Source organism: Agelaius phoeniceus, chromosome 7 (genome assembly GCF_051311805.1).
Source record: "Agelaius phoeniceus isolate bAgePho1 chromosome 7, bAgePho1.hap1, whole genome shotgun sequence".
Taxonomy (NCBI): domain Eukaryota; kingdom Metazoa; phylum Chordata; class Aves; order Passeriformes; family Icteridae; genus Agelaius; species Agelaius phoeniceus.
The window spans coordinates 29,935,647-29,960,656 of NC_135271.1; the positions used below are offsets into that span (position 1 = coordinate 29,935,647).

At 37.8% G+C, this 25,010-nt stretch overlaps 1 protein-coding gene and 1 long non-coding RNA gene across 3 annotated transcripts in view; both read left to right on the forward strand.

Moving 5' to 3' along the window:
• SP3 (Sp3 transcription factor) overlaps positions 1–9,374 on the forward strand; it is a 34,683-nt gene extending 25,309 nt beyond the window's left edge. For both annotated transcript variants that reach the window (XM_054636770.2, XM_054636772.2), the window contains 2 exons: positions 5,225–5,421; positions 7,599–9,374. In XM_054636770.2, the coding sequence (XP_054492745.2) occupies positions 5,225–5,421; positions 7,599–7,915 (514 nt within the window). In that variant the 3' untranslated portion in view covers positions 7,916–9,374. The remainder of the gene's footprint in view (positions 1–5,224; positions 5,422–7,598) is intronic.
• An 84-nt stretch (positions 9,375–9,458) lies between these two features.
• On the forward strand, positions 9,459–20,857 carry LOC129122745 (uncharacterized). The gene is made up of 7 exons (XR_008534605.2): positions 9,459–9,511; positions 10,878–10,978; positions 12,722–12,841; positions 16,331–16,448; positions 18,909–18,966; positions 19,847–19,995; positions 20,775–20,857. It is a non-coding gene; the product is annotated as an uncharacterized LOC129122745 (long non-coding RNA).
• The last annotated feature ends 4,153 nt before the right edge of the window (positions 20,858–25,010 follow it).

Here is a 25,010-nt window from a genome sequence, read left to right on the forward strand (position 1 = left end):
CCTAGTTTTCTTATTCACTGGGTTCCTAGGAAAAACAAGGTTTGTATAATATAACAAGGTTTGTATAATATTTCTAAATAACAAATTTTGAACTGTTTTCAGTCAAAATTAGTGAGACTTGACTAACAAAGAGGTACTAAGTTCCAATTCATTAAACTTCAGTGTTGCATTGGAACAATGCTTTATTATTGTGCATCTCATTAAAATATTACTATTTTTTTTTGTTCTGAAGATTTTATTCTACTTCCAAATACTTAATTTTGAATGCCTTGATTATGGATATGAAAGGGGTAGGTGTACTAAGCTGCCTTTTACAAGTGAAAAATATTTAGTTGTGTTTGTGCTTGAGAGAATTGTGCAGAGGCTTCTTTCCAATATGCTAAAATTTGTTCATTTTGATAACAGTTTCTTCACTAAAATGAAGATCTTTATTTATTTGGGAACTATAGTGTAAATCACTAAAATGTCTTTGAAGAACCTCTCAGTGTCCAGTGGCACTAAGAGTTCTAATAGCACTGGCTAAGTTATTTCTCTTGTCAAGTCTCTTGTCAGTTCTTGCTGCCCATTCAAGATACCTGCCTTGCAAGTACAGGGAGGTGATATCCCAGGTAGCCATGCTGAGTAAACATTAAGTGTGTTGAAGAGAAAAAGACTCTGATACATTTACATCACCAGCAAAGGTGGTGATAATATCTGTGGGTTATGCAGCATCTTTGTCCATCAGATTCCTCTTGTTAAATTTCTATGTGTAGTTCACTGCAGCATGGCACAGACATTTCTAAGTTGTTGGTGAACTCTGGCTCTGCTATAAAAATCTGCCCAAAGTACACCCTGGGTTGAGATTTGTTTCGTTTCAGGAGAAACTCTGAAAATGTGATTTGCACTGCATGTGCTCTTAGGAAACAGAGATTCCAGGTGTTGATCTTCCTCATGCTCTATTCCAAACTACAGTGGTTTAATTTATAAATCTATACTGTAAAATCCTCTTCCTTCTGAGTGGAGTTGCTATAAAATGAAATTTGAAAGTTTCAGGCCGTGAGAGAACCTTTTTGAGAGATGGTTTGGGAAGTCTGGAGAAGGGTGTAGTCTGTCTGAAAACTCAGATATGCGATTTTTGGGAAAGAGTTGAGGTAAGAGCTACGACAGAGTTAAGATAGATGAGAATCTGAAATCCCCTGTAAAGGAAGGCCTGGACACATCAAACATACAAAGTAACTAGGAAAAGTAGGACAAGAAGTCAGGATGTGAGAAGAATTAGAACTGGAAGAGAAACAGGATAATGGAGACAATGGTGGGAAAACAGAAAAGAGTGAAAGTGCTTACAGTTGCTAGAGCAACTTTCCCACCAGAATGCAGAATTCCTTCAGAGTTTAGGAGAAAGGAATAAGCCCACTTGAAAGAATATTTGAGTGTTAATATTCCATAGCTGCTAGAGTTACCTGTTTATCCCTAGTGCTGGAATTCTGAGTTTTGATTAGTCTTTCAACTCTGCTGGTGATTTACAGAGTTTCAGATGGTAAAACATTTGCTTTTGTAAATTCTTTCAGATAACATTCATAATTCTTAAAGTGTTGTTGAAGTTGCAAAATTTAAAATTGGGCAAATGCTTAGTTAAGATATCCTGGGCAACTTTAACTTAATTCCTTGTGCATATACATTATCACTGGGTTTCAAATTACTTGATTGCATACTATTTTTTTCAAATGGCATCAGTGCCATTTGATGGATGGGATGGCTGAGAGGGAATGGATCAGGGCTGTAGAATGATTGTCACCTGCTTCACTTATTGCAGCAAGTGGGAAATGTTTAGGGAACAAGACACAGGACTGCAGCCACAGAGCTCTGAAATTTTGGAGGTGTAGATCTATATACCCCACTTTTTCCACTGCAGGAGTACTGAGTTCATTCCTGTGAAGAACTTGATTGAGCAGACTATGAACATCTAGAGTACTCTGAGAAAATATGCTTCTACTACATTAACCTTGACACCTCAAGCTGGTGGATGTTTGACAATTTTGGCCTTTATCTCTTTCTGCCTCATAGCTGGAGGTACAAAGCGATTGCACTAGTTGAGGTTCACCATGCCAAAACGTCATGATAAGATAAAGCCATTAATGTTTTCTTAGAGACTGTGAGTGAGTACCTATGATGAGGGGAAAAAAAAGCTCTGGAGAAATGAATGATTTTGTATTTAGCATAGTACAGAAATAACATGTAACTATTAAAACAAGAAAAGTACTTTAAATCAGTGTGAAAAAGCTGAATAATGTTTCACTCAATTAATACTATTGCTCCTATGCTCTGAATGGAGAAGGAAAAGGAAGGAAAATGGCTTCACATATGCAGACTTCATCATAATTTCATTTATCATATAGTGTTTGTTTTGGTGTTTCTTGCTGCATTTTCTTTTTTCTGGATTCAGAGGCGAGTTGAGAAGTTCTTTCTGGTTTTTGTTGTTGGCTTTTGGAATTGAACTAATTTGCAGTCCTCAGATTTGTACCAGTTTTGAGAAGTGGGAAGCCACTATCATCTTTGCCTTATTTAGTGGGAGGGAAAATAGGAAGGGAAGAAGATGATCTATTAGATTTGTAAATTAATACCTTTTAGCCCCAAGCTTATATAATAAATGGAGAATAAGCAAGTGGACAGAGACACACTTGCCTCAAAGAATGACTCTGTTTCCAAATAGAATGTTTTAGGCTTCTAGTTAAGGTGTCTGAAGTAAGTAGAAAGTTTAGTCTTCTCTCAGTTGCACCTAGAGATTTCACCCTCCTAACAATTACATCTGGAATTGCATTGAGATATAGCTACTACTGTCTGATATATAGAGGAGCTGTGCTTCTGAGTACCACTGCAGGTACGTAACTCTAAAAACCACGTTCTTCAAATAATTAATGAGTGTGTGTTTTAACCTTGAAATACTTAATGTTATTGCTGGAAATACTCTGAATATAAAGTCCAGTTTCTCAGTGGATGAAGGTGTTTCCTGCAGAAACTCGAGCAGTCTGCCTGGTTATTGAGAAACATCATATCCAATCTTCATAAAGCTAAAATGTACTGTGGAAATACTTTAATATTATTAGTTTTTAAACTCCACTCAAAGAGTAGGCTGGAGTCACATACATCTATTCAGTGATGGTGGCTATTGGCCAGCAAGAAAGGCCTCTCAGCATCATGTGTTAGGGCATAGTGCCAGACTGTCACAGCTGCAAAGTGTCCAGATAGAATTTGGCTTGTATCCTGTTAGTTTAGAGCACACATGAAGCAAACATGCAGGTGCCCATATGAAGTTGTATAGAATAAATACACTTAGTTGCTAATTCATAATAGTCTTGTGAGTTTCATTCTGTGGACCCTTAACTTCCCCCTCACTTGGAACTTGGGAGTGTGCTAAGGAATTCTGTCAGCAGTTAGGTGAGGTGCTTAGAATTGTGTCTTCTGTATCGGCTATGCATAGTAATGACCATGAGTTGAACCTTGGTTTCCTTCAGTCTAGACTAGAGGTGCAATGAAGCCATTTCAAATGATTGACATAGGAATATTAACATTATTCTGAGGGAATTTTGATGTCAAAATTGAATTCTGATGAAGAATTGATTTCATCCAATTTGTGTACTATATCATGCCAACTTACAAAATATTTGTACAAATTTCTGTGGAGGGGAAGACACTAGAGTTTGTTTGGAGAAGATGTGAGGATAAAGTCCTTAGATGATTCTCCTGCTGCAACAGGATCAAAAGCCTTCTGGACTCTGCTTCTGCTTCTATTGAATTTGTTCTGAAATCAAAACTTGTATTTGTCATGACAAATAATTAGTAGGTACAGGTGATGTTTTTATCTTCTGAGATAAAATGACTAATGAAACACTATGAAGATTGCTCTATATTGAGAATTCGTAGAAACATTTCCAAGGACTTAATGGGATTTTATCTCCTTCCTTTTCTGGACTGTCTGTAATGTTTTGGGTACATATGTGATTAGGTTGGAATCCCCTTTAGACACTGTGAGGTTTTAGAGTGAATTCATTTTGTGCGTGTTCAGAAATGCTTGTGGCAATTGCTAGCTCCTTGAAGCGTGTACACACTTTAACCTGAACTTTTGTTAGATGTAAACCAGAAGCTAAAGCACCCAGTTTAAAGAAAAAAATTGCCATGGGGAAGCAGCTGAAAATTGTATAATCAGTCATGGAGGATGAAGCACCCAAGACTGTAATTTCAGAATCCACTTACGGTGTTCCAAGTTAATGTTGCTGATGAATAAGGTGGCCTGATGCCTGGCTGCATTTTTCAATCTCCTCCCTTGTACCAGCATTTACCATTCATATAGCTATGTTGTCAGCCAGACCTATTCCCTCAAGTGCCCCTTTCAGCAGTAGCAAACTCTTAAATTGGCTAAAATCAATCATGATGCCCTGCACTGGCCAGACTGATCTTTTTCTCTGGGTCTATCGCTTGTGATTTGATTAAAAAAAAAAAATTAGGCCGTTGTATCAGGTGCTTCCCCTGGTCACCTGCCATTTCAGGGAGACAGCACCTTAAAATAAGCATCAAGCTTAGTCTGGATTATATGATCTGTGAATTCTGTGTTCATTGTGATGGATTTCTGTTTTTTAACTGGAAAACCAAGGAATTCATTTAAACGTCAGCAAGATCAGCTTCCACCTCCTTTAGTGAAAGCATTCAGGTTAGTCTGCTTGCCTTCAAATCCCAAACTGATTCTCAGGTTTCCCCAAGATGCCAGAAGTCCCATCTGTTCTCTACTCCGATGCCAGAATCTCCAGTGTCCATTTTGGCAGTTGCAGTACTTTGTGTTTTTCTTTGCCAAAACTATCTTTGATATGGTAAAAGCCTGAAACTCTGGGAAATGTAAAATAGGGACACTTCAGAATCAAAGTGGTACAAACTGCTGTCATAACTGTCTTTCCAATTTCATATACATGTATGCTTCTTAAAGATTATGCTTCTATCACATACATTTCACACACAGCTGAATTTATCGTTTTCTGTGGAGCTGGGATAGCATTATAGAATTTATTTCCAGCTCCTTATGACATGTTCTGGAATCCAGTTGTATTGGGAACAAGAACATGAAGTTTCTTGGGTTGGTTTGCAGATCTGTTGTGGTATATGTAGCCCCATGTATGTATATGACCAGTATTTTGGAGGAATGTATTAGAATGAATAACTTCTCTCTCTCTCTTTTTTTTTTTTCTTTTTTAAACAGAGGCTCCAACTTGGGAAAAAAGAAGCAACACATTTGTCACATACCAGGATGTGGCAAAGTATATGGGAAGACCTCACATTTGAGAGCTCATCTCCGCTGGCATTCTGGAGAGCGTCCCTTTGTTTGTAATTGGATGTTCTGTGGCAAAAGGTTCACTCGCAGCGATGAGCTCCAGCGACACCGAAGAACGCACACAGGTTTCCAGTCCTTGATTCTGGTGTATTTAACTGAAGGAGTGCTATGGACTGAGCTTGGATAAATAACTTTTAAGAGGAGAACAGATCTTTGAATTGGATTGCTTTTAAGGCAGTGTGATTTTTCCAAAATCAGTTAAATCTTATTTATACACTTGGGAATCTTTGGTAGGTCTGAGGAGATAAAACACACACCTCTTGATTCAGAACTGACATTTAAGCTGATGTTTAATGTAGCTTAATCAGAATACTTTGATTCAGGCTCAACAATGTATTTCATTTGTTTGAACCAGATTATAACTCTTTTCCCATCTTAAAACTTCAATAAGAACAAAAGAGGACTAGGTGGCCTGGGGGTTAGATATCATTCCTATAATCAATGAAGAGCATGTGATGGTGCATCATTCTACACCTTTTAGTTTTGTGGTTAGACCACCGATTAGGAACTTCAGGTTCACATTTCTCCTTCTGTCTAGTACAAAGAAAAGAAATTAATGTAGATATTCCACCTTATCAAGGAGCAGTTAGTTTAAAATCTGTTGTCTGTTTTATCTGTTTTCTTACAAACTGAATTTGCATTTGCATTCAACAGAATGTTTACCTTTTAAAATCATAGTATTGGAAAAAACCTGTAGATAAATAATTTTTGTGTTTATCAGCATTTACATTGCTTAGAAAAATGTCTTTGGGTGTCTGTGAAAAATATTAATGTTGTTCTTAATGGTGTGCTTTTGTGTAGACATTTTGGATGCTAAATCCAAGCTGGTTACAGTTTGTCTGGACGGAAAGGCTGATGGTTTTTAAAAATGGCAAGTTGAATGATCCAGTTCATATGATGTGGTTAATAGATCCTAGTGTACCTGCCTACCAGTAAAATGTAGAGAACTGCAGGGATCTATCCTTTGACCTCTTAGAAGATTTTTATCATTGACCTGGAGGAATCAACAGAATTCTTCTGTTAACCTTCTTAGGTTTGTGGATGACCCTAAACTGGGGTGACCAATCAATGCACTTGATGGCAAGGCTGCTATTCAGAGGGATGGAGGCTGAAGGAATGGGTTAACAGGAATCCTAGGAAATTCAGCAAGAACAGTCACAAAGTACTGCACCTGGGATGGAATTAACACTTAGGGTAACACAGGCTAAGCATGGAAAGGTTGGAAACAGTTCTTCTGAAAAGTACCCAGGAGTCTTGATAGACAAGTGGAACATGGTCAAAGATCAGCAGCAATGATACCTGTATCATTTTTGCTGTATCAACAGAAGCAAGAACCCTGATCCCAGGGATTATTCCCTTCTTCTGGTTAGACTGCATCTAGAACATGGCATCTAGTTTTCAGCACCCAGTATAAGAAAGACACTGATGACAGGATTAAATTCACTAATGAGTGACCAAGATGATCAGGAAGCTGGAACATTTGCCTTATTCAGATGCACAAAGAGAACAGTAGTGGCAGGGAGGGGGGGCTTAGTAGTAATTCTCTAGCTACCTGCAAATGCCATCCTTAAGAAGGCAGTTACTTTCCCTGATGAAGGTGTATTGGTTGAAGGATAATAGACAGCAGATGTATGTTGAAATAAAAGAAGGGTTCAGAACAGCTATAAATAAAAGCTTTTTAATTGTGGGAATAGCCAGGCACTGGAAGAGGATGTCTTTAGAGTTCCTGCAGTCTCCATCCTTAAAGGTTCTCAAGAAAACTGGATAAATTCCTCAGCAACCAGATCTGATTTCATAGGTGACTCCTTAGAAAGAGATCAGAACACAGACATTCAGAGGTCCTTTCAAACCTGAATTGCCCTATGATCTTGTGTGTCAGTCTCAAGTGTGATTCTGCTATAGGTCATACAGTCTTCTCTGTGCATCATTTGGTAGGTTTTGTTCTCCTCCTAGAAGTTATTTATTGGTAATAATTGCAGTGAGACTTAGCAGCCTGAGCATATGAGATGGCTGTATTCTCTAGCATGCCTGAAAGATCTCCCCAAGCTCAGTGACACACAGAAAATTAAATCAGTTCTTATATAAATTGTATGGGATTAGTATGGGTGTCAAGAAATGTAACGCACAAGTTTATCATGTTCAATCACTTTCTTCCTCAGTATAATTCTAGTTAGAATTCTGACTAAAAAGCATTAAGTTTAATTTTTAGTGTTCTTGATTATTTTTTTTCTTTCTTTGATAGGTGAGAAGAAATTTGTCTGTCCAGAATGTTCAAAACGCTTTATGAGGAGTGACCATCTTGCCAAACACATTAAAACACATCAGAATAAAAAAGGTATTCACTCTAGCAGTACAGTGCTGGCATCAGTAGAAGCAACATCTGATGATACTTTGATTACTGCAGGAGGAACAACACTTATCCTTGCAAATATTCAACAAGGTTCTGTTTCAGGAATAGGAACTGTTAATACATCTGGCACCAGCAATCAGGATATTCTTACCAACACTGAAATACCTTTACAGCTTGTCACAGTTTCGGGAAACGAGACAATGGAGTAAATATTACACAAGATACCTATTAATTGTGGTTATTTTTATACAGTAGTGAGAAGAATATTGTTCCTAAGTTCTTAGATATCTTTTTATTGATGTGCAAAAATTTTTGGATTGACAGTAACTTGGTTATACATGACACTGAAATGCCTTACTTTGTATGATATTCCATAGTATATTAAAATGGTAAAATTGCATGGGTTTTGTAGGTACTTTTGGAATCTAGAAGAGAAGAAATTTTACCAAGTTATATTAAAAAAAAAAAAAAAAGAATTTAACGATGGAAATGGTAGTCTAACCAAATGCATCAATCCTGTGTGGTTTAGTGTAAAAAAAATGAGAACATGTTGGTATTTATCTATTGTAAGATAAAAGAAGTTGATGGGTGAAAAGAAATCACATTATGATAAAAGAAATTTTGTAATTTTCTTGATGACTGGAATTTTTATTATGCATAACTGACAAATCAAGTTTCCAAGCAAATGTTACATAGTGTAGGCTTTACTTAGCTCATCAACTTGTCATTTTGAAGCTAATTATTTTAATTAGGTTAACTATGTACAATATTTTAAGCATTACTCTTGTAAGATTTTGCAAACTACATTTTAACATGGAACTCTAGGGATAGTCACCTTTTAAATCCTATTGAAAAGCCATGTTTAAGATTTAATTTGCCAAAATGATGTCTTGTTAATATTCTTTCAATAACCAAGGTGGGCAATATAACCAATGTTTAAAAAGCTTAAAATGTTAAGAAAAATAAATATGTATAGGTTGAAGCATTTGGGTGGTAAGGCAGATGTTATAGTGAAGTATATCCCTTCTTTTGAACATTGGAGGACCAAAAATAAGGTGTATTGCGTCTCAGCAGTGATTTTTATCAAATCTTTTTCCAAAAAAAACATCTGTATGCCAGGGCCTTAAAAGCCATCATGTAAATTACCAGTAAAATATAACATATGCAAATACAAAAGAAAAATCACTTTCACTTCCATATTGACAGTACTCCCAAACATATGGATATAGTCATAGTGAACTAGGGGGGTTATGAGGTTTTTGTTTGTTTGTTGTTTAGTTTTTGGTTAGTCAATCTGCATTTAAATATCAGCCATCTTTCCTTTTTTGCTTCTTCCCTTAAAAATTGTATGTATCCAGTACATTTAACTGATAAACATATATGTTTTTTATTATGCTGAATTTTCTTTTTATTTTTTAATTACTGTTTATATTTTCAATTATAGAAAATGTACAAAATGAAGTTATATAGCCAGTCTGTAAGTGCTATACCATTTTCAAAAAATGTACAACAATAATTACTGCAGTTCACCTATTTACAAACATTTGGAAATCTGTTCATTTGTTATTCTTAAAACCACCTCAAATTTAAAGGCTACCTTATTGTACGTTTAAAAGTGTATTATAACAGTGTGGTAGTTAATAAAACACTATTTTTTTTTTCTTTTGACTTGAGTTTACTGTGCTTCTTGTTAACTAACAAGGTGTAATTTCATAATATGTCTTGATAGCCTGAGATGTTTTATTATTTTGCAGTAGGTGGTGGGAAGCAGAAATGTGTTTTCTTTCCCTGTGGACACAGAGATGGTAATTTTCCACCTCCTCGCTCGCAAACCCCCATGTGTATGTGCGTGGACACGAATGTGCTGTGTTGGTGTAGTGGGGATGTTTTGCTCTCATGTTGAGCAGGGCATGAAGGATATGTAGGCCCCATCCTATAGGCTGTGTTTAAGTCCTCTGACACATGCACAGTACATGGAGTATTAATAAGGAGCTGTGACTAAGTGAGAACTATGAGATTAAAGAGAGTAGTGGTTGTATATAATGCTCTAATGACAGTGAAAAGCTTTTATTGTGAAGTCTAAAGTTTTGGAGTATCAAATGACAGAGGATAGACCAGGATAATTTAGGATAAACCAGGTACAGTTCAGCCTAGAAAAATGAGAACTGGAAGTCATGTAGGAAAGATGTTCTGAATTTGCAATTAGGTGGAAAAAAAATTAATGCAAGTCTTTTAGAGATTCAGAGCAACAGGAATTGACAGGTACAGAGAAAAGGGAGTTAATTCAGCATCAGTTTAATTGTCTGTTTAATAAAATGAAAGGATGAAATTGGTTGGGATGAGAGCAGCAGCTTGAGGGAAGACAGTTCTGCTTAGACTTGCAGTGTTCCGTGGATGTTGTCAATATATTAACATGCTCTGAATCCCTTCCTTTAGGCAGGTGGATGGGCTTGGTTTTCAAAAGCTGTTGTAGTGTACAGAGCATATTAGTGTGTTTCTAATACTTGGATTCTGTTCCTCATCTCTTAGCCATAAGTAGCTGTATTAATGCATTATTTTATGTGGGAGGGAAGAGGGCTATTTCCTTATTCTAGCTGCTTTTCACAAGTTTTATGGAATGACACTTTTACTCATGTGTGGATGAAGCTGTTTTGGTGTCAATGGTTTTGATGTCTCATTGCTGAAGATGAGATCGGTTTATTTCTCAGAGCTTTTATGCTCACTCCATCAAGTAGCTACTTTCATTAGTGTTTAGGTAGCACATAGGTATGTTGTTGTTAAGCTTCAGAAGGTAGATGTTTTGGAAGAACTAACTCTGGAAGTCTCATGGAAAGCCTGCAGCCAAAGGGCCCAATGGCTCATAGCTCCCTGCTCTCCTCTAGGGCAAAGATTCACGAGCTCAAGATCTTTGGTGTATCTAGGATTGTTGCTACCTCATGGCCTCTTTTCTGGTTCTCCAGGCATTCATGTGATACCAAGACAAAAGTATGCATTTTGTAGAATGCTTTCCAGTTCTTCATGGGTTCCTGACAATGGTTGCTTGATTTGCTTCTTGCTTCTTACTGGTACAGTCTGACATTTTACATACTTATTTTCATGTCGGGCTTCTCGCTTTGTATGGTTTCTTGGTAAGGTAGCCTTTAGATCCTTGGTTGGTTTTATCTCTTACAGTCTTCTGCAATCACTAAATAAGAAGATCTTAAAACTGGGTCTGCAAGAGAGCATGAGTTTGAGAGCATCCTGTATTACCAATTTCAGTGATTCAACTTTCAGTAAGTACAAGGCCTGTACATACACTTGCTATAATCTCAGTATTGTGTTCATTCCTGAATGAACTAATGGTTTGATCTTTGCAAGTTGCAAACTAACACTAATTCTTGCAGAAAACAAGAGCTTTTAATAATTGTTAATTACCAGGTCAAGGAGCAGTATGACTAAGGACTGTATCATCATCACTGAAAGGCTTGTAAGGAGCCAGATTTCTGGTCTGATTATGAAGATTTTCTTCTGGCAAGGGACTCTGCCGAGCACGTTTTTGGGCTTGTCTGAAAATGAAATATCAGGCCTTAGTTTTAGGCATTTTGAACAGCTGGAATCAAGAAGATAAGCTTTGCCAATGGCTTCAGGAAAGCTCTGATATGTTCTCTCAAAGTTGTTCTGGGTGTTGGGGAATGAAGGAATGGACTTAATAGTCACCTGTCAAGAGTGGTTCTTGGCTTGTTTAAGTGAAGAACTAATGAGCAGCCGGCTGTCTTTCCTCCAGATTTTTACCACTACCATTAACACCAGGTGTGTAGAGCATGTACTGTAAAAAAGGGCAGAAGATGACATGGCTGACTTAACTAGACAGGAATAGAGCCATTTTTCACAACAGGAGTACTAGTGGTTGGCATCAGGTTGTTCTGTGCTCTAGATTCTAAAAGATTGTATCAAAAGGAAGCATTTTTTACAAGCCATTTTACATATAATTCCTTCTTTCATCTTGGAACTAAGGGAAAAGAAAGCCATTTCTGACTCAAAACAGTGTGTCTGTAATTCCAGAGCTCATTTGGCATCTTGACACTGTACAAGCCTTTATTTGGACCAGTTGGTACCCTTCTCAAGCCTTATTATTGTGGAGTTGGCAGAAAATGCTATGGAAATTACCTGCAAGCAAATAACCTTCCCTCCCCAGCTATGCCTTCTCTTCTGTCAGAAGACTCAGTTAGACAGATTTTGAGCTCAACATGAGATGGACACCACCAGGAAAGGGTTCCAACGGCAAGATTTAGAACTATTTGTTGCTTGAGCACCACTTTTCTTACAGCTTCCAAAAGTTCAAATCTTGACCATGCTCCTGGCCTGCCTACAGATGTAACAAAATTTACGTCTGTATATACCTTGCAACATAGCTGCATTTTCTACAAAATTTGTTGAAAAGCAATAGCTTTATAAGGATTATAGGATGACAGATTGCCATAGCAAATAATTTTCAAACAGCAAAAATGAGTTCATAAGTGGTATCACATAATCCAACACACCTTTCTCTGTAAAGGTCTTTCAGGTAAGAGTCTTGTGGGTCCCTGACAAGAAAAGAACCATCAGAGAGATGGTTGAGTTGGGTACCAGACATGGACTAAATATCACTGAAATTTCACCTTATCTAAAGGAGTCCCTGACTCACATATACTGGGTAACCCACCTACATACATTCTTAACTTCTATGTTTCTATGGAACCTACTCTTCTATGTAAAGTATTCACAGAATTTTATTTATCATTTATGCACAAACACCACAAATGGCTATTTCATCACAGTTGCTTCCAAACTGGATGTTTTTCTTCCATCAGGACTTGTTTTGATTTGACAGACAAACAGCAGAGAATGTAACAGAAGGAAAACATCAGATTTGCAGGGAAAATCAATGGGATTCTGTTCATGTGATTACCCTGTGGTGGAGGCATCATTATGATATTAGGTGGGACTGCTCTACATTTACTGCTTAAAATGATTCTTGATTTCTGTCCTCTGTCTAGGCCATTGCATGAATCATTATCAGTACCTCAAGAAAGTAGTAGAATACAAAAAGATCTTACTGCTTCTGCCATTGTGGTTTTGGAGAGTTTAATTCTGTCAGCCATTCTTCACTCTAGAAGGTACTGGACTGTGATTCTAGTACTAAAAATGTAACTGCTGGAGGGTTTGGTGGTGAAAATGATGGCTCTGAAAGAGTGGTAGCCAGGTCTTACATTGTTAGCTTGGCTGCAACCTGCACTGGGATCTTCCACTTTTCTGAGCTTCTGCTATTTCTGTTGTACTCTTTGCCTATTTCTGAGGTGTTGAGCACAAGCTAATCTGGCACAGCTGTATCCCTTAGGATGTAAACACTGGCTCCCTGTTGGGACCTCAGCTATAGCCTTGCATAAAGAAACATGTAATATGCAAGTGTGCTTGAAACAGATAGACACAGGGCTGTCACACTTTTCAAGAGCAGCATGGGGGTGCAGCATAAGATGACCTGAGGTATGTGACTGGGTAAAAAGCAGCTTCTACCAGACACCGAACAAGCAGGTTAGAAAAGAGTGCTCTTGTGGGCTGGTAGGAAGATTTGTGAACCTGGGGACAAAGTGAGGATGGTGGGAAAGAGGTAGGAACAGATGGATTGGATAAGTTACCTGGAGTAGGGTTGCAGAACACAGTGGAGACAAACCTTCTGGAGTATGAGTTGCACACAAGTGTGACTGCAGCCATTTGGGGGGGGGCTGTTGATGAGTCAGATAAGATGCAATAAAGCAAGGAAAGGGCACTCAGAAAATTGAGAGCTGCATAAGGCTTTTTGACATTCATGATGCTTTCATAGCAGTCCTTACTGGCTTTTGGTTCTTTACTGACCTGTGCACTTGTCTGTCTTGTAATTTTCCTGCTAGGTCATGGATACCATAATCCCAGCAGAAGCCCACATGCTAGACTGAGATTTACCATAATATGCCTTATTTCTTGCAGACTAAGGAAACTTGTACCTGGAAATGTGCACTACTCTAGGTGATTTATGATGGAGAAAACCAGATATGCATTGAAGCTTGAACTGTGCTGCTTCAGCCACGTTTTGGCTCAATCCTTTCATTTGGGGTACAAGGATATTGTGTCTATCTTAGGAACTAAGTACAGGAGAATGGATTGGGCCTGGGGCAGCATCAGGCTTGCTTGCATCTTCACTTCTGTGGCTCTTTTGCACGTTGGTTTTATTTATTGTCTGAGGAAAAGGTCATTTCCCAGTTACCCAGGCCTTGTTTCCCTGCTGTGGTGAGGGCCCTAGCAGCCGCCCTGGCACGCTCCAGGCCCCAGAGGACGCTGGTGGTGGGCGCAGGGCCAACAGGCCCCTCAGATGCCTTGGCCCCACAGACCCCACCCATGGCACCACAGCCCATCAGACCCCATGGCCTCACAGCCCCACAGACCCCACGGCCCATCAGACCCCATGGCCCCACAGCCCCACAGACCCCACGGCCCATCAGACCCCATGGCCCCACAGACCTCTCGGCCCCTCAGTTCTGCGGCTGCCACAGGCCTGTGCACACAAACAGCACATGGAGCACAGCTTGAGTAACATTTTGACTTTTGGGGAGCATCCCAAGGGCTGCCCAGGTCCTGCTGAGAAGGAAAGGGACAATCAGGAGCAGGCATGGGCAGAGGTGTAACTGTGTGGCATCGGCGGCCTTTGTTTTTAGTGGTGCTTGGCCGGCATGCTGCCATGCCAGTGAGACGTGAGGCAGTACCATAGGCAGCCATAGGTGTCACAGCCTCGTGTTCCTGATGTACATCCGGAGCTCTGTGTGGGGATATTTGTGCCAACACTGCCATCTGAGGTAATGGGATCTAATAATAATTTTTCCATGTACATTTTTACTGTTTTTACTGCTGTTTTTACTACGTGTAATGTGTCCTAAACACATAATTATTTAATAGCTTCCAAAGGAGCTATTCAAGTTGTTTTTTTTTTTTTCCTGTAAAAAACACACCTTTTAAAACTATATGAATTCTTAATGTAATTTTGGGTCTTTCCATACATTTCTTAAAAAAAAAATACCTCCCCAGTCAGTATTTACCTGAAGAATTAAAATAGTTCAATTTTCAGTTGCGCTAATTAGCTTTTTATGGGACAATTTTGTATTTGCTTGTCAGAAATTTGGAGTGAGGGGTGTTTCCCAGCTTCCCTGAAAGTCTTAACAATCTTCAGAGGTAGAAGTAGGTATAAAAATATTTCAAATGCACGAGGATTGAAGGATGTGGCAAATTTTACAGTTTTCCTGTTCAGAACACATACAATACTGAACACTAGTGAGTGGGAAAATCATGGTCAGCTCAAAACATGGCCAGCAGGGTAAGGGAGGTGAGCTGTCACCTTCCAGTGTTAATCCCTTCACTGCCTTCGTTTTCAGCCTCCTTTAACGCTTGTCTCTTCTGCAGCTCTACAAATTTCTTAGAAGCCTCTTTGTTCCTCTTGCCTCCTCAAGCAAGAGCAACAGATGTTTCCTGTCTGTTTCTGGAAGGCAGAGAGCTTTGCGGTAGAAATGGTCAAAACTTTGTTCTGTCCTGCTTATGGGTGAGACTGTGGGTGAAAAAACAAACTGAGCACCCTGTTCTGGAATGCTGAATGTGTAAAAAGGGGGCAGAATTAACCGGCCTGTTGTCACTTCAAGGGATCTTTACATCTGGGAATGTTAAGGTAAAAAAAGCTGTTTGTTAATTTCTCTTGTCCAGTCATTGCATTGGTTTCAAAATTTATTCAAGACTGCATTATTCCATCTGTATAATCTCCTGCAATAAAGCCTATACAAGTAGAGAAAAGTCTCACTTCTATGAAAATATCTAATTAAGTTTAGAAATTTGTAGAAAATTTATTGCTTAAACACAAGTTATATCTTTTCATTTTGGAATATTTTATAGCAAAAGTCATAAAGGGTTTGCCACATTAAAGCTTGGTTCAGCATTACACCACAAAAAGTAAGTCAGGTGAAACAGTCTTATTATTTTGAGTGAGAGCTCTAAATTTTCACTCAATGTTCATGACTTTTCTCATACTTTAGAAACAGACTAGTTTTGAAATTGAGCACCAAACATTGTAAGAAGATTGTAGATTTCAGAACCAGAGCATGTAAGCAGTTGTGAAGGATTACAACAATTTTTAAAAAATTAATAGTAACCTAAGTTATTAAAAAATTACCACCAACCCTCCCCCCGACTTGGCATGTCAAATATAAACAGTTTGCAATCTGAATGTTTAAAGACTGGTGTGTGCATGCAAAATGTGATTTGTTTTTCAAGTGCAGTGTTCAGTATGTATTAGTGATCCCTGCAATTTAAACTGACATTTCTCTTTGAGTATGTTTTAACCTGTGCTTAATCTGAGGAACACTTGAAGTAGCATAACTGGAAAATGCCACAGAGGCCAAAACTTTTCTATTCTTTTCTCATTTAGTTTCTGTTTGACAGCACACTTTTTGAAATGTCCATTTAGTGTGTGCAGATTACTTGTGCATAACAGGCAAATGAAATATGAATTTACAATCCCAAGACTTCAAAATGTATTTGAGGATTGTGAGGTAATGTGGGGCTTTGTTGTTTATCATTGCTTGTTAACTCAGATCCCTATTTATTGAAGCATGGAAGTTTTGTATGTGCTAAGGAAGAAAAATGGAAAGGTCCAAGACAAGCTACAAACCTGAGCTAGGAGTACAAACTTTCCTGATTCTCTTCAGCCAGGTAAGCATAAATACTTGCATGAAACTGTTAAACTTTTTAGTTCTATTCTCTCTCATTCTTTTCATTTCAAGAAGGACTACAGAAGGCATGCTAATGGCAATCTTAAACATCTATACAGTTACTTCATTTAATTTCAGGATTGTGGTGGAATTTTATCCCCCTGGATGTTTAGAGGATGCAGAATTTCATTCAGGGTGTTTATTAATTTGAGGCAGCTGCTTTAATGGAAGCATCTGTCACATTTGGATCAGAAGCACACTGTTTCTGACAGTCATCTCTCTGTCTTAATATTTTATTTCTCTATCTCTTCCCTATTATTTATTTTCCCTAACTTTTATCTCTCAAGAGTCCTGTCTTTTGTCTCTCCCTGTTGTAGAAAGTATAAAGAGTTGTTTTAGCCTTTCTGAGCAATTATTAGTTCTTACACATAAAAAACTTTGTATAGTGCATTACTGACTTTTGCCAGATTCCTTTTGATAGAATTTCTGCTGTTACCATCGAGAACTCCAAATTCTGGAGCAGTTGTCCTTCCATTTTAAAAGACGTTTGAACATCAGAATGTGACATGAGCATGTGACCATATTTGACAATATCATGGTTCAGAATTTGGGGTTTGCTCTACTGAAAAACCAAGTGTCATTCTGAAAAATCAGACTCCATCTCAGGCCAAGCTTGGCTCTCTAAGTATTCAGCTGTATACAATGGCCATCAATTTGAAAGTTGTGCCCACCTTTGAAAAAAGAGATGGCTTTGACTGCTACAAAAGTTATGGCTTGAAATCTGTTAAATAAATAAAGCTGCATTGAGGAGAAGAGGAGTACTGGCTACAAAGGCAGCCCAAAAACTGTGAGCTACCAGCTTAGAGATCTGCTAATTACTGTTGCAGAATGGGACTGTTTCTGAAACTATAAAAGCACAATTAAAGGTATAGCAAGCAAATAATAGCTTCAGTACTCTTTATGGAAATAAAATATTGCTGAAATGGAGGCTGATAGAAAGAAGGAAAAATGTTTCCTTTCCAAAAGAATGCTGTTATTTAGAAAGCAAAATAAAGTAATTTTGTCTATCATTTTGAATTTCTTATATAATAGGGTTTTTGGTTTTCTATTTTTTTCATCCTGTCTCTTAGATTCAATTATCTTCCGACTTCCTCATACTCAATTTGGCCTTGCTGGAAAAAAGTTAAATGGCATGGTCAGCCCACACATCTATTACAGAGATTCACTTAGACTGGAGTAGAGGCAAGTAGAAAAAAAATCTTCCGACTAAACCTTTTTGGGACATAACGTAATGGACTTTGAAATAAAAGGTGGAGCTTCCAAAAAAATGGTGCTTCTTCCAAGGCCACTGATGGAGGGGAATGTTTACCTTACAAGAGAAAAAATGTAGCAGCTTTGGCAGCAAAAATGGAGAAAAGAAGCTGATAGAAACAAATTGCTAGATGAAATAAAAAATATTTGGCAAAGAAGCAGAGGAACACAGATTCTGAAAGAGTCCTCAAACAGCTTACTATCCTTAGAGGCCAATTAAACCTGAATCAGTCAGGAAAGACAGAAAGAGCCCACTGCAAGCTTAATGAAAATTTGTATCAGGCAAAATAAAGCCCTGAGATTATTGTCATATAAGGTGTAGAATGCTAAGAGAAACAAGCTAGCTTGGCTATTAATGATACCAGAGTGGTATTTACATTTAAAACAAAATATATTTGTAAGGTCTTTGAAGGTTTTATGTGTCCATCTGTATGCTAACAAAAAATCAGCTCCAGCTGACAAAATATTTTATGTAATGAAGCAAATATGCCCCCAGGTTCCAGCTGCCCAAATCACCATTTGAAGCTATCTGAGTAAGAAAGAAGTTAGAAACTATCTTCAGAAAATTGCTAGCCAGCTTAGAGATTGTGTCTTTTAAATACTTCTAAACACCTTTCTTAGCAACTTGTAAAGACTGATTGGCTTTTGCTTTTGGTAGGTTGATGCATTGCTTAGCAAGAGCTGGCTGTAGCAAATCTGTTAAATGTCATTGTTGTACATTATAGTAGAAGGATATAATCACTGACAAAGACACAGGTTTGAGTAAGGTCACCAGTTACTCAAAAAAAATAGATAGTTATGTCTCTTGCCCTGTGTCTCCATGCCTTGGATCTCTGGCAGTCATTTAGAGGTGTGGCAATTGAAGGCTATTTTACTGGCATACCACTTTATAGAAAAAGAAGCTTAAGTAGGAAACTTGTGTTTTCATTTTCCCTATAAGTCTCCCTAAAGCGTCAAATATAAAAATAAATTGGAGAGATTTGTAACTCAGAGTTAAAATAATTCTTCTCAAATTTCCACTCTTCAGACATATAATTTTAGCATCTTCAAATGAAGCATAAACCAAACCTCTTGCGACTGCCATCTTAGCTGTCTTGAAAGTCAGTTGTGTTCTGGGTTGATAGACACCACTGCCTCTCTTCTTTCACAGGGTGCTCCTATCATAGTGAAAAATTTCAGATGGACCCTGAATTTAGAAAACTTAAGAGGTAAGATCTAAACCCCGCAAATTACAAAAGGCAAAGGGAACAAAGGAGTAATTTATATTTGATCTAGAAATAAACATCCAAATTATATTCCATATCTCATTGTTTAGTTTTCTTAAGGGCAGAGAAAATCCAATGGATATAGGCTCGGTAGAGAAGATTAGTCCTCATCCACAGGATTTTTTTGTTATTTGCATAGGATTTCCCATATTTGCCTTCAAAATTCAATTGCAGAATTTTGAAACATTTCTGAACCAATTTCTGCATGCTTTAGGGTAATACATTTTATTCTTCTTTCTCTATATCTACCTGTTGAAGTACTTCCTATGGATATACAATGCTGTAATTGCTTTTCATGCTCTAGAGTTTCTGATTCCCTTACAAGTAATATATAATTAAAAATACTTCTAAAGATTGAGAATGTAGATATCTATCACTGTATACAATTTTTAAAAGTTAGAATTTAAATGAATTTTGTTGCTTTATTTCTCTGTAGTAAAAACTGTTATTCCAATAATTTTTACTTTATTGATTGATAAGGACTCAACTACATGAAAGTTCAGATGTAGGCCGAAGTGCACTTTAGCCTCCTGTTAGGATGTCTGCTGATCACCAAAACCTTGTTGTTCCTTGTAAATGAGGCTGTTTCTCAAAATGTCTGAAGTCCTTATAGAGAGCACTGAATCAGCTTTCTCCTTTTGACAGCTGGCTTGCCTCGTGTAAATACCTCCCTCCAGTAAGGTGCACATCAATGCAATCCCTCATGGATACGTTCACTGCAGCCCCAAGTGCTTCTTTCCATGTGTAAGCATTTGAGAGTACCTTGGTCCTGCAATGAGGTATATCAGCTAATGACTTTGTAATGTGTCCTGTCACAAAACAGACAATGAATTGAGCATGCAGACTATGAATCGACTCTTCATATGTGATCAGCTGGAGTGCAAGATGGGTTTAAATGCCTGCTACCATGTTATCCTCATATCTATGCAGTCATTGTAGACCTCCTGCTGCTGAAAGGTTTCTTTCAGAAATGTGAGTATTTTACCCCCATCATCTCCCTAAATTATGGCCCTGCATTTGACTTACTGACAGATTCCACTTGAACTGAAACAGTTACAATGGCTGGCCACACACAATACCTGAGGATGTGAAAATGTATTTTGAAAAGCCACAAAGTAAAGCAACCTTCTTGAAGAATTAATGACAGCAAGAACTTATTTACCCTTATCCTAATAAGAGGGAGATATAGTGCTTGATACTGTGTCTGGTTATGAGTATGACAAGAAGACACATATGAAATCCTCATAATATTTTTTTGTTTAGTTTAGTGAAAACAAAATAAGGCTTTCTTTTGTTTTTAGAAAGAAACTGTAGGGTTTTTTCCATGACTTTTTTCTCATGATGGCCAGTAACACATAGCAACAGTACTAAGGCTGTATCTGCTTTTTGTACATTTATCAAAGCAGCAGTTTCCCTACAGAGCTAGAATAAGGGCGTTTATATCCACATATATACGAAAAGTATGGAAAGAGTATATATATAAAACTTGGGTGGCAAGGAATAATTTTGTTCCTGAGATATAAATTTGAAAGGGAAATTCTTAAGGCCTGTTTATCATTTATTTTTATGTTCTCATTAGAATTAAAATACCAAGTGATTGCAAAATGTTCAGATCCAGAAGAGATCATTATTTTTATCTTATTCACCCCTCCAGAATTCCCATGCTTGAATTCAAAGGAAGAAGATCCCAATTTGGGGCTTTTTTATTTTTTTTTTACTCTGCAATCTAAACAGTTCACCTTTTCTTTTAGGCCTTATCACAGAGTTACATGAAGACCATGACACAAAATTCCTTCGGAAAAACAAAGATGCAGAGGAAGACAGTGAGTATTTAGTAAAGGGAAGCAAGGGTTAAGGCCTGGAACTGCAGAACAGCTGGAATATGTTAGTTTTACAGGAAGTCAGCCTGGAGAGGGAGTGTGAACTGCCAGCAGGTGGCTGGGAATGGCTGGATAAGGTAGTGGTGGGACTGGAAGAGAGCTCTGCCTCTTACTGAGATGATTCAGCCCATTTCAGCCTGTTTTTCTTTGTAACAGGGGACTTTTGTCAAAGCCCATTACAGTAAATTTAGCATTTCCTTTAAATATAACAGGTTCTGGATCTAACCCTGCTCGTTTTGACAGTTTTTGTTTGCCCTGCCTCTTAAAGCTTTACCTTGTTCTTTCTCAGGTGAGGAAGAAAGAGCTGGTTGGTTGCTAGACAGGCTTCAAAGGGTGAGACACTCATGTGTCCCTTGGAGAAACTGCCTCCAAGTCAAGCAGACACTGTTTTGTTAAGAGGAGCTGCAGCAGACAAGTGTGGGAAGAAGGGTCTGCTGGGGTTTCTCTCCCTTTTGCAGCAAGGAAAGTTGTGCTGACAGAGACAGCTGCTCTTACCACAGTGATGCTTTGCTGTGGTTTGCAGGACTGGTCTGTGTCCTCCAGAAGTCCTAATCATGTTTTGCTGTGGGTGGCACTGTACAAACACAAGAAGCTGGTCCTGCTCCAAAGACCTTGCAGTGTAGGTGTAACCAGGAAGCAGAAGACCCGATGGAAGTGCAGATCTGGGAGCATAATACAGCAGTTTTCTCAGCATTTAACTGACACAGTGGTAAAATACACAAACCAAACCAACCAACCAACCAACCAAACCAACAAAAAAAACCCCAAAAAAACCAAAACCAAAACCAAAACAAAAACAAAAAACCCAAACAAACAAAAAAAACAACCCACAAAGAAAGTTTGAAGGAAGGATTTGAAGATAACATGATCCTGCACAATTATTTCTGAAAATCTCCTCCTGAGCATGAAGAGCAGTGTAGCTAAGATATATGTGTTATTATTTGACCATCCAACAGGATGACGTTTGGCAAAATTAGGAGAAACCAAGATGGTAAGAGCTTGGAGAAGACTTTTATCTATATGGATGGTTGGGAAAATCTTTACCTCCTTCACTAAACATCAAGGCTCTGTAATTATTGTAAATAGCTATTAGAGGACCTATAGAGAAGTCTAAGTTGAAGATATCTGAATTATTTGTTTGAGGAATCAGCAGGATGGCTGTATTATGACAGGAGACCTTGTGCAAGGTTAACTTGGAGAGAGAGAAGGGTGAGGATAGTAACAGCTCTGTTTCAGCCACAATGATATTCAGCTAGTGATCTAGAGACAGCTGTCAGAGAAAGGATGAGAATGTTTGTACTGAAAGATGCAGGTGTTAGGGAACTGAAGTACTTTGTGTTGGCATGTGTACATTAGAGGGATTTATTTTTGAAGTCAAAAGAGGTAATATCTGGGGCTGAGGGAAACACTAACCAAAGACAGAGTCCCAAAGAAGTTGCAGTGTAGGTGTACGATTAGAGACTGCAGATGCAGACAGAGGAGCACAAGAAACAAAATGCCTGACAGAAATCTGGAAACTGGAGCGCATAATCACAGGAATTTAGCCATAGAGTCCCTGCAAACGCAGGCAGATATTAGAAATAAAAGAAAATGTTAGATCCCAGTCAAGAAAGACCAGTGCATCATGAAGAGTGTTGCTGACTTTCGAGGTCAGCTCAGATGGTGTACCTCAGAAAAAAATTCAGACAGAAGAGATGGAAGCAAGTTTAGAAAGTACATACCAGCATCATACAAAGGTGAGCATATTGAGGGTTGGTGGCAGTTAGGAAAATGTTCTACAGAAAATATAAGAAGGCTTTTTACAGACAGAATATCTTAACATTTGAAGGAGCAAACTGCAACCAGAAATCCAATTCTCTCATAAATTAAATACTCATCACTAAAGTGGTCTTCTGTATATTGTTACATGGCAATACCCTTGTTGGTAAATTTTGTTGTGCCTTTGTTACTTTTTCAGAGTAGTATGTAAAATGTTCAGATTTTTGCCAAGACTCAGCACTTATTATTTTTGATGTTTTGCTAATAATAAATCCACTTTTTTCCAGCTTATATTCCTATACGTGGACAAAAGCAATTGCTTCTGAGAATTTACAGAGGTGTTAAATAGAAAATATGGTTGAGAATTAATAGTTGTTTTCATTACAACTTGCCATAATTCTTATTCCAAGATGTGTTTAATTGAAACAATAGCACTGTACTCCAATGAACTGTACTAATCCAGTAGAGGCATTGGCTATCTAATACTTTAAGAAAACGTTCAATACAGATTGCTTTCTAAGAGAAAAACCCAGTGACCTGTTACAAAATAATTTTGGCAAATACAGAATGATAAACTGGTTGGCACTTCTTATCAGGCAAACTACTGCTTTAAACTCATGTATGGATAATGAAGTCACAGTCTGCACAGGAGCTTTTGTGACAGTAAGATAATAAATACTGACATGGATAAATTGTCATGAGTTGAACAAAAAAATCCCTGTCAAATTATCATTTTGATGAGGATGGTGCATTTGATTATAATGAAAACAAATGTGCTGGTGGCTCCTTGCAGCAGTAATTTTGCTGTCCAAGATGACAGAGTTAGTTCTGAAAAACTTTTTAATTGTTTTATCCACATAATGGCATACTGATCACTTTCATGTCACTGGGCAAGGAAATAATCTTGACAACAAAAGCTAGATTTCATACCAGAGGTACCACTTTAATATTTAATTCTTTATTTGTGGCAGCACAAACTAAAATAGTTACATAGCATGATGACTGGCACAGTGGGATCCACATTGTCCACGTCTTTGAGCTGGATAGGAGCAGATACAGAGAGCATGTACAGATACACGACGTGTGTTTAACACAAAAATGTTTGCAGGACCCCTAATAGAGTGACTATCTAAAATATTTTCCTTGAACTGCCCAGAGGGTCTGCAAATGATACCTGGTTTCACTGTAGCTCACCAGGATTGCCCCCAGGGTCTCAGCGGGTGTTTGTTGCATTCTTCACTGCCACCTATCTCCAGGACCACTATGGATGCAGTTGTAGTAGTTAGAGCTTCATTCCCAGATTATCAGTGTTCCAGAGTTATTCAACTGGGGAGTAAAAGTGGCTGAATGATGATGCCACATCAACATTTTGTGTGCTCTTTGAAACAGAAGCAGATTTGCTTGAATATTTGTTTAATAGCTTAATTAGATCTGATTAAATCTTTACTTTGGCAGTTGAACTGGGTGTCCCTAAGCTCAGTGCATGAAACATGAAAGCAGATCATGTCTGTCTTGGGTTTTTGTGAGCAGCACTACATCAAATAAAGAGCAGTGGCTTGAAGGGAGTAGCCTATTGATCATACACCTGAACTTGATTAAACTAAACAGACTGAACTAAATCTGTCATTTTTTAATCAAAGTTATTAATTTGAAATTTAGTGATGGTCATGCAGTTCATAAAAATGATAAGAATCAAATTACCCTAGTGCCAAAAACTAATGTTAAAAATCAAGGTAGCTAAGTGGCATGGGTTTTTTAATACACTGCATACTATTTGGAAAACACAAGAATATATTTGGATTACATGTAAAGAGAAAAATTTACTGTTTGGTACCTTATTTCACTGAATATTTCAGATAATGTTCTCAAAAGCACAGATGATTATATTTATTAGTTTGTATATTTACATTTATAATAATTTATATTAGTTTCTATCTAATTTATATTAATTTAATTTCAAAAATATTTTGTTTATGCTATACCTTTGTTTGGTTTTAGTAATATCAGAAGATGAAGAGACTGACCAGTTTCTTTATCATTTAGCATGTAACATTGCTACTGAAACTTTTCAACACTGAACATTTTACTGATTCCCTTTTCTCTACCATCTGTCTGATCTGGCCTTTTTCCAAATAATGCTGCTTTCCCAGTGGACATGGTTGTCCTGGTACAAGAGTTTTCAGTCAGGGTAAGGAAAATTCACATTTTGTTCAGTTGCTTCTTTGATATTGCATATAAATATTGAATGGCCATATAAACTCCACAGTTTGTGGATTCTAAGATGCATGCTAAAAATACCTGTTTGTCACGAACTCTAACTTGTGCTGTATTTTATTGAAAACCTGACAC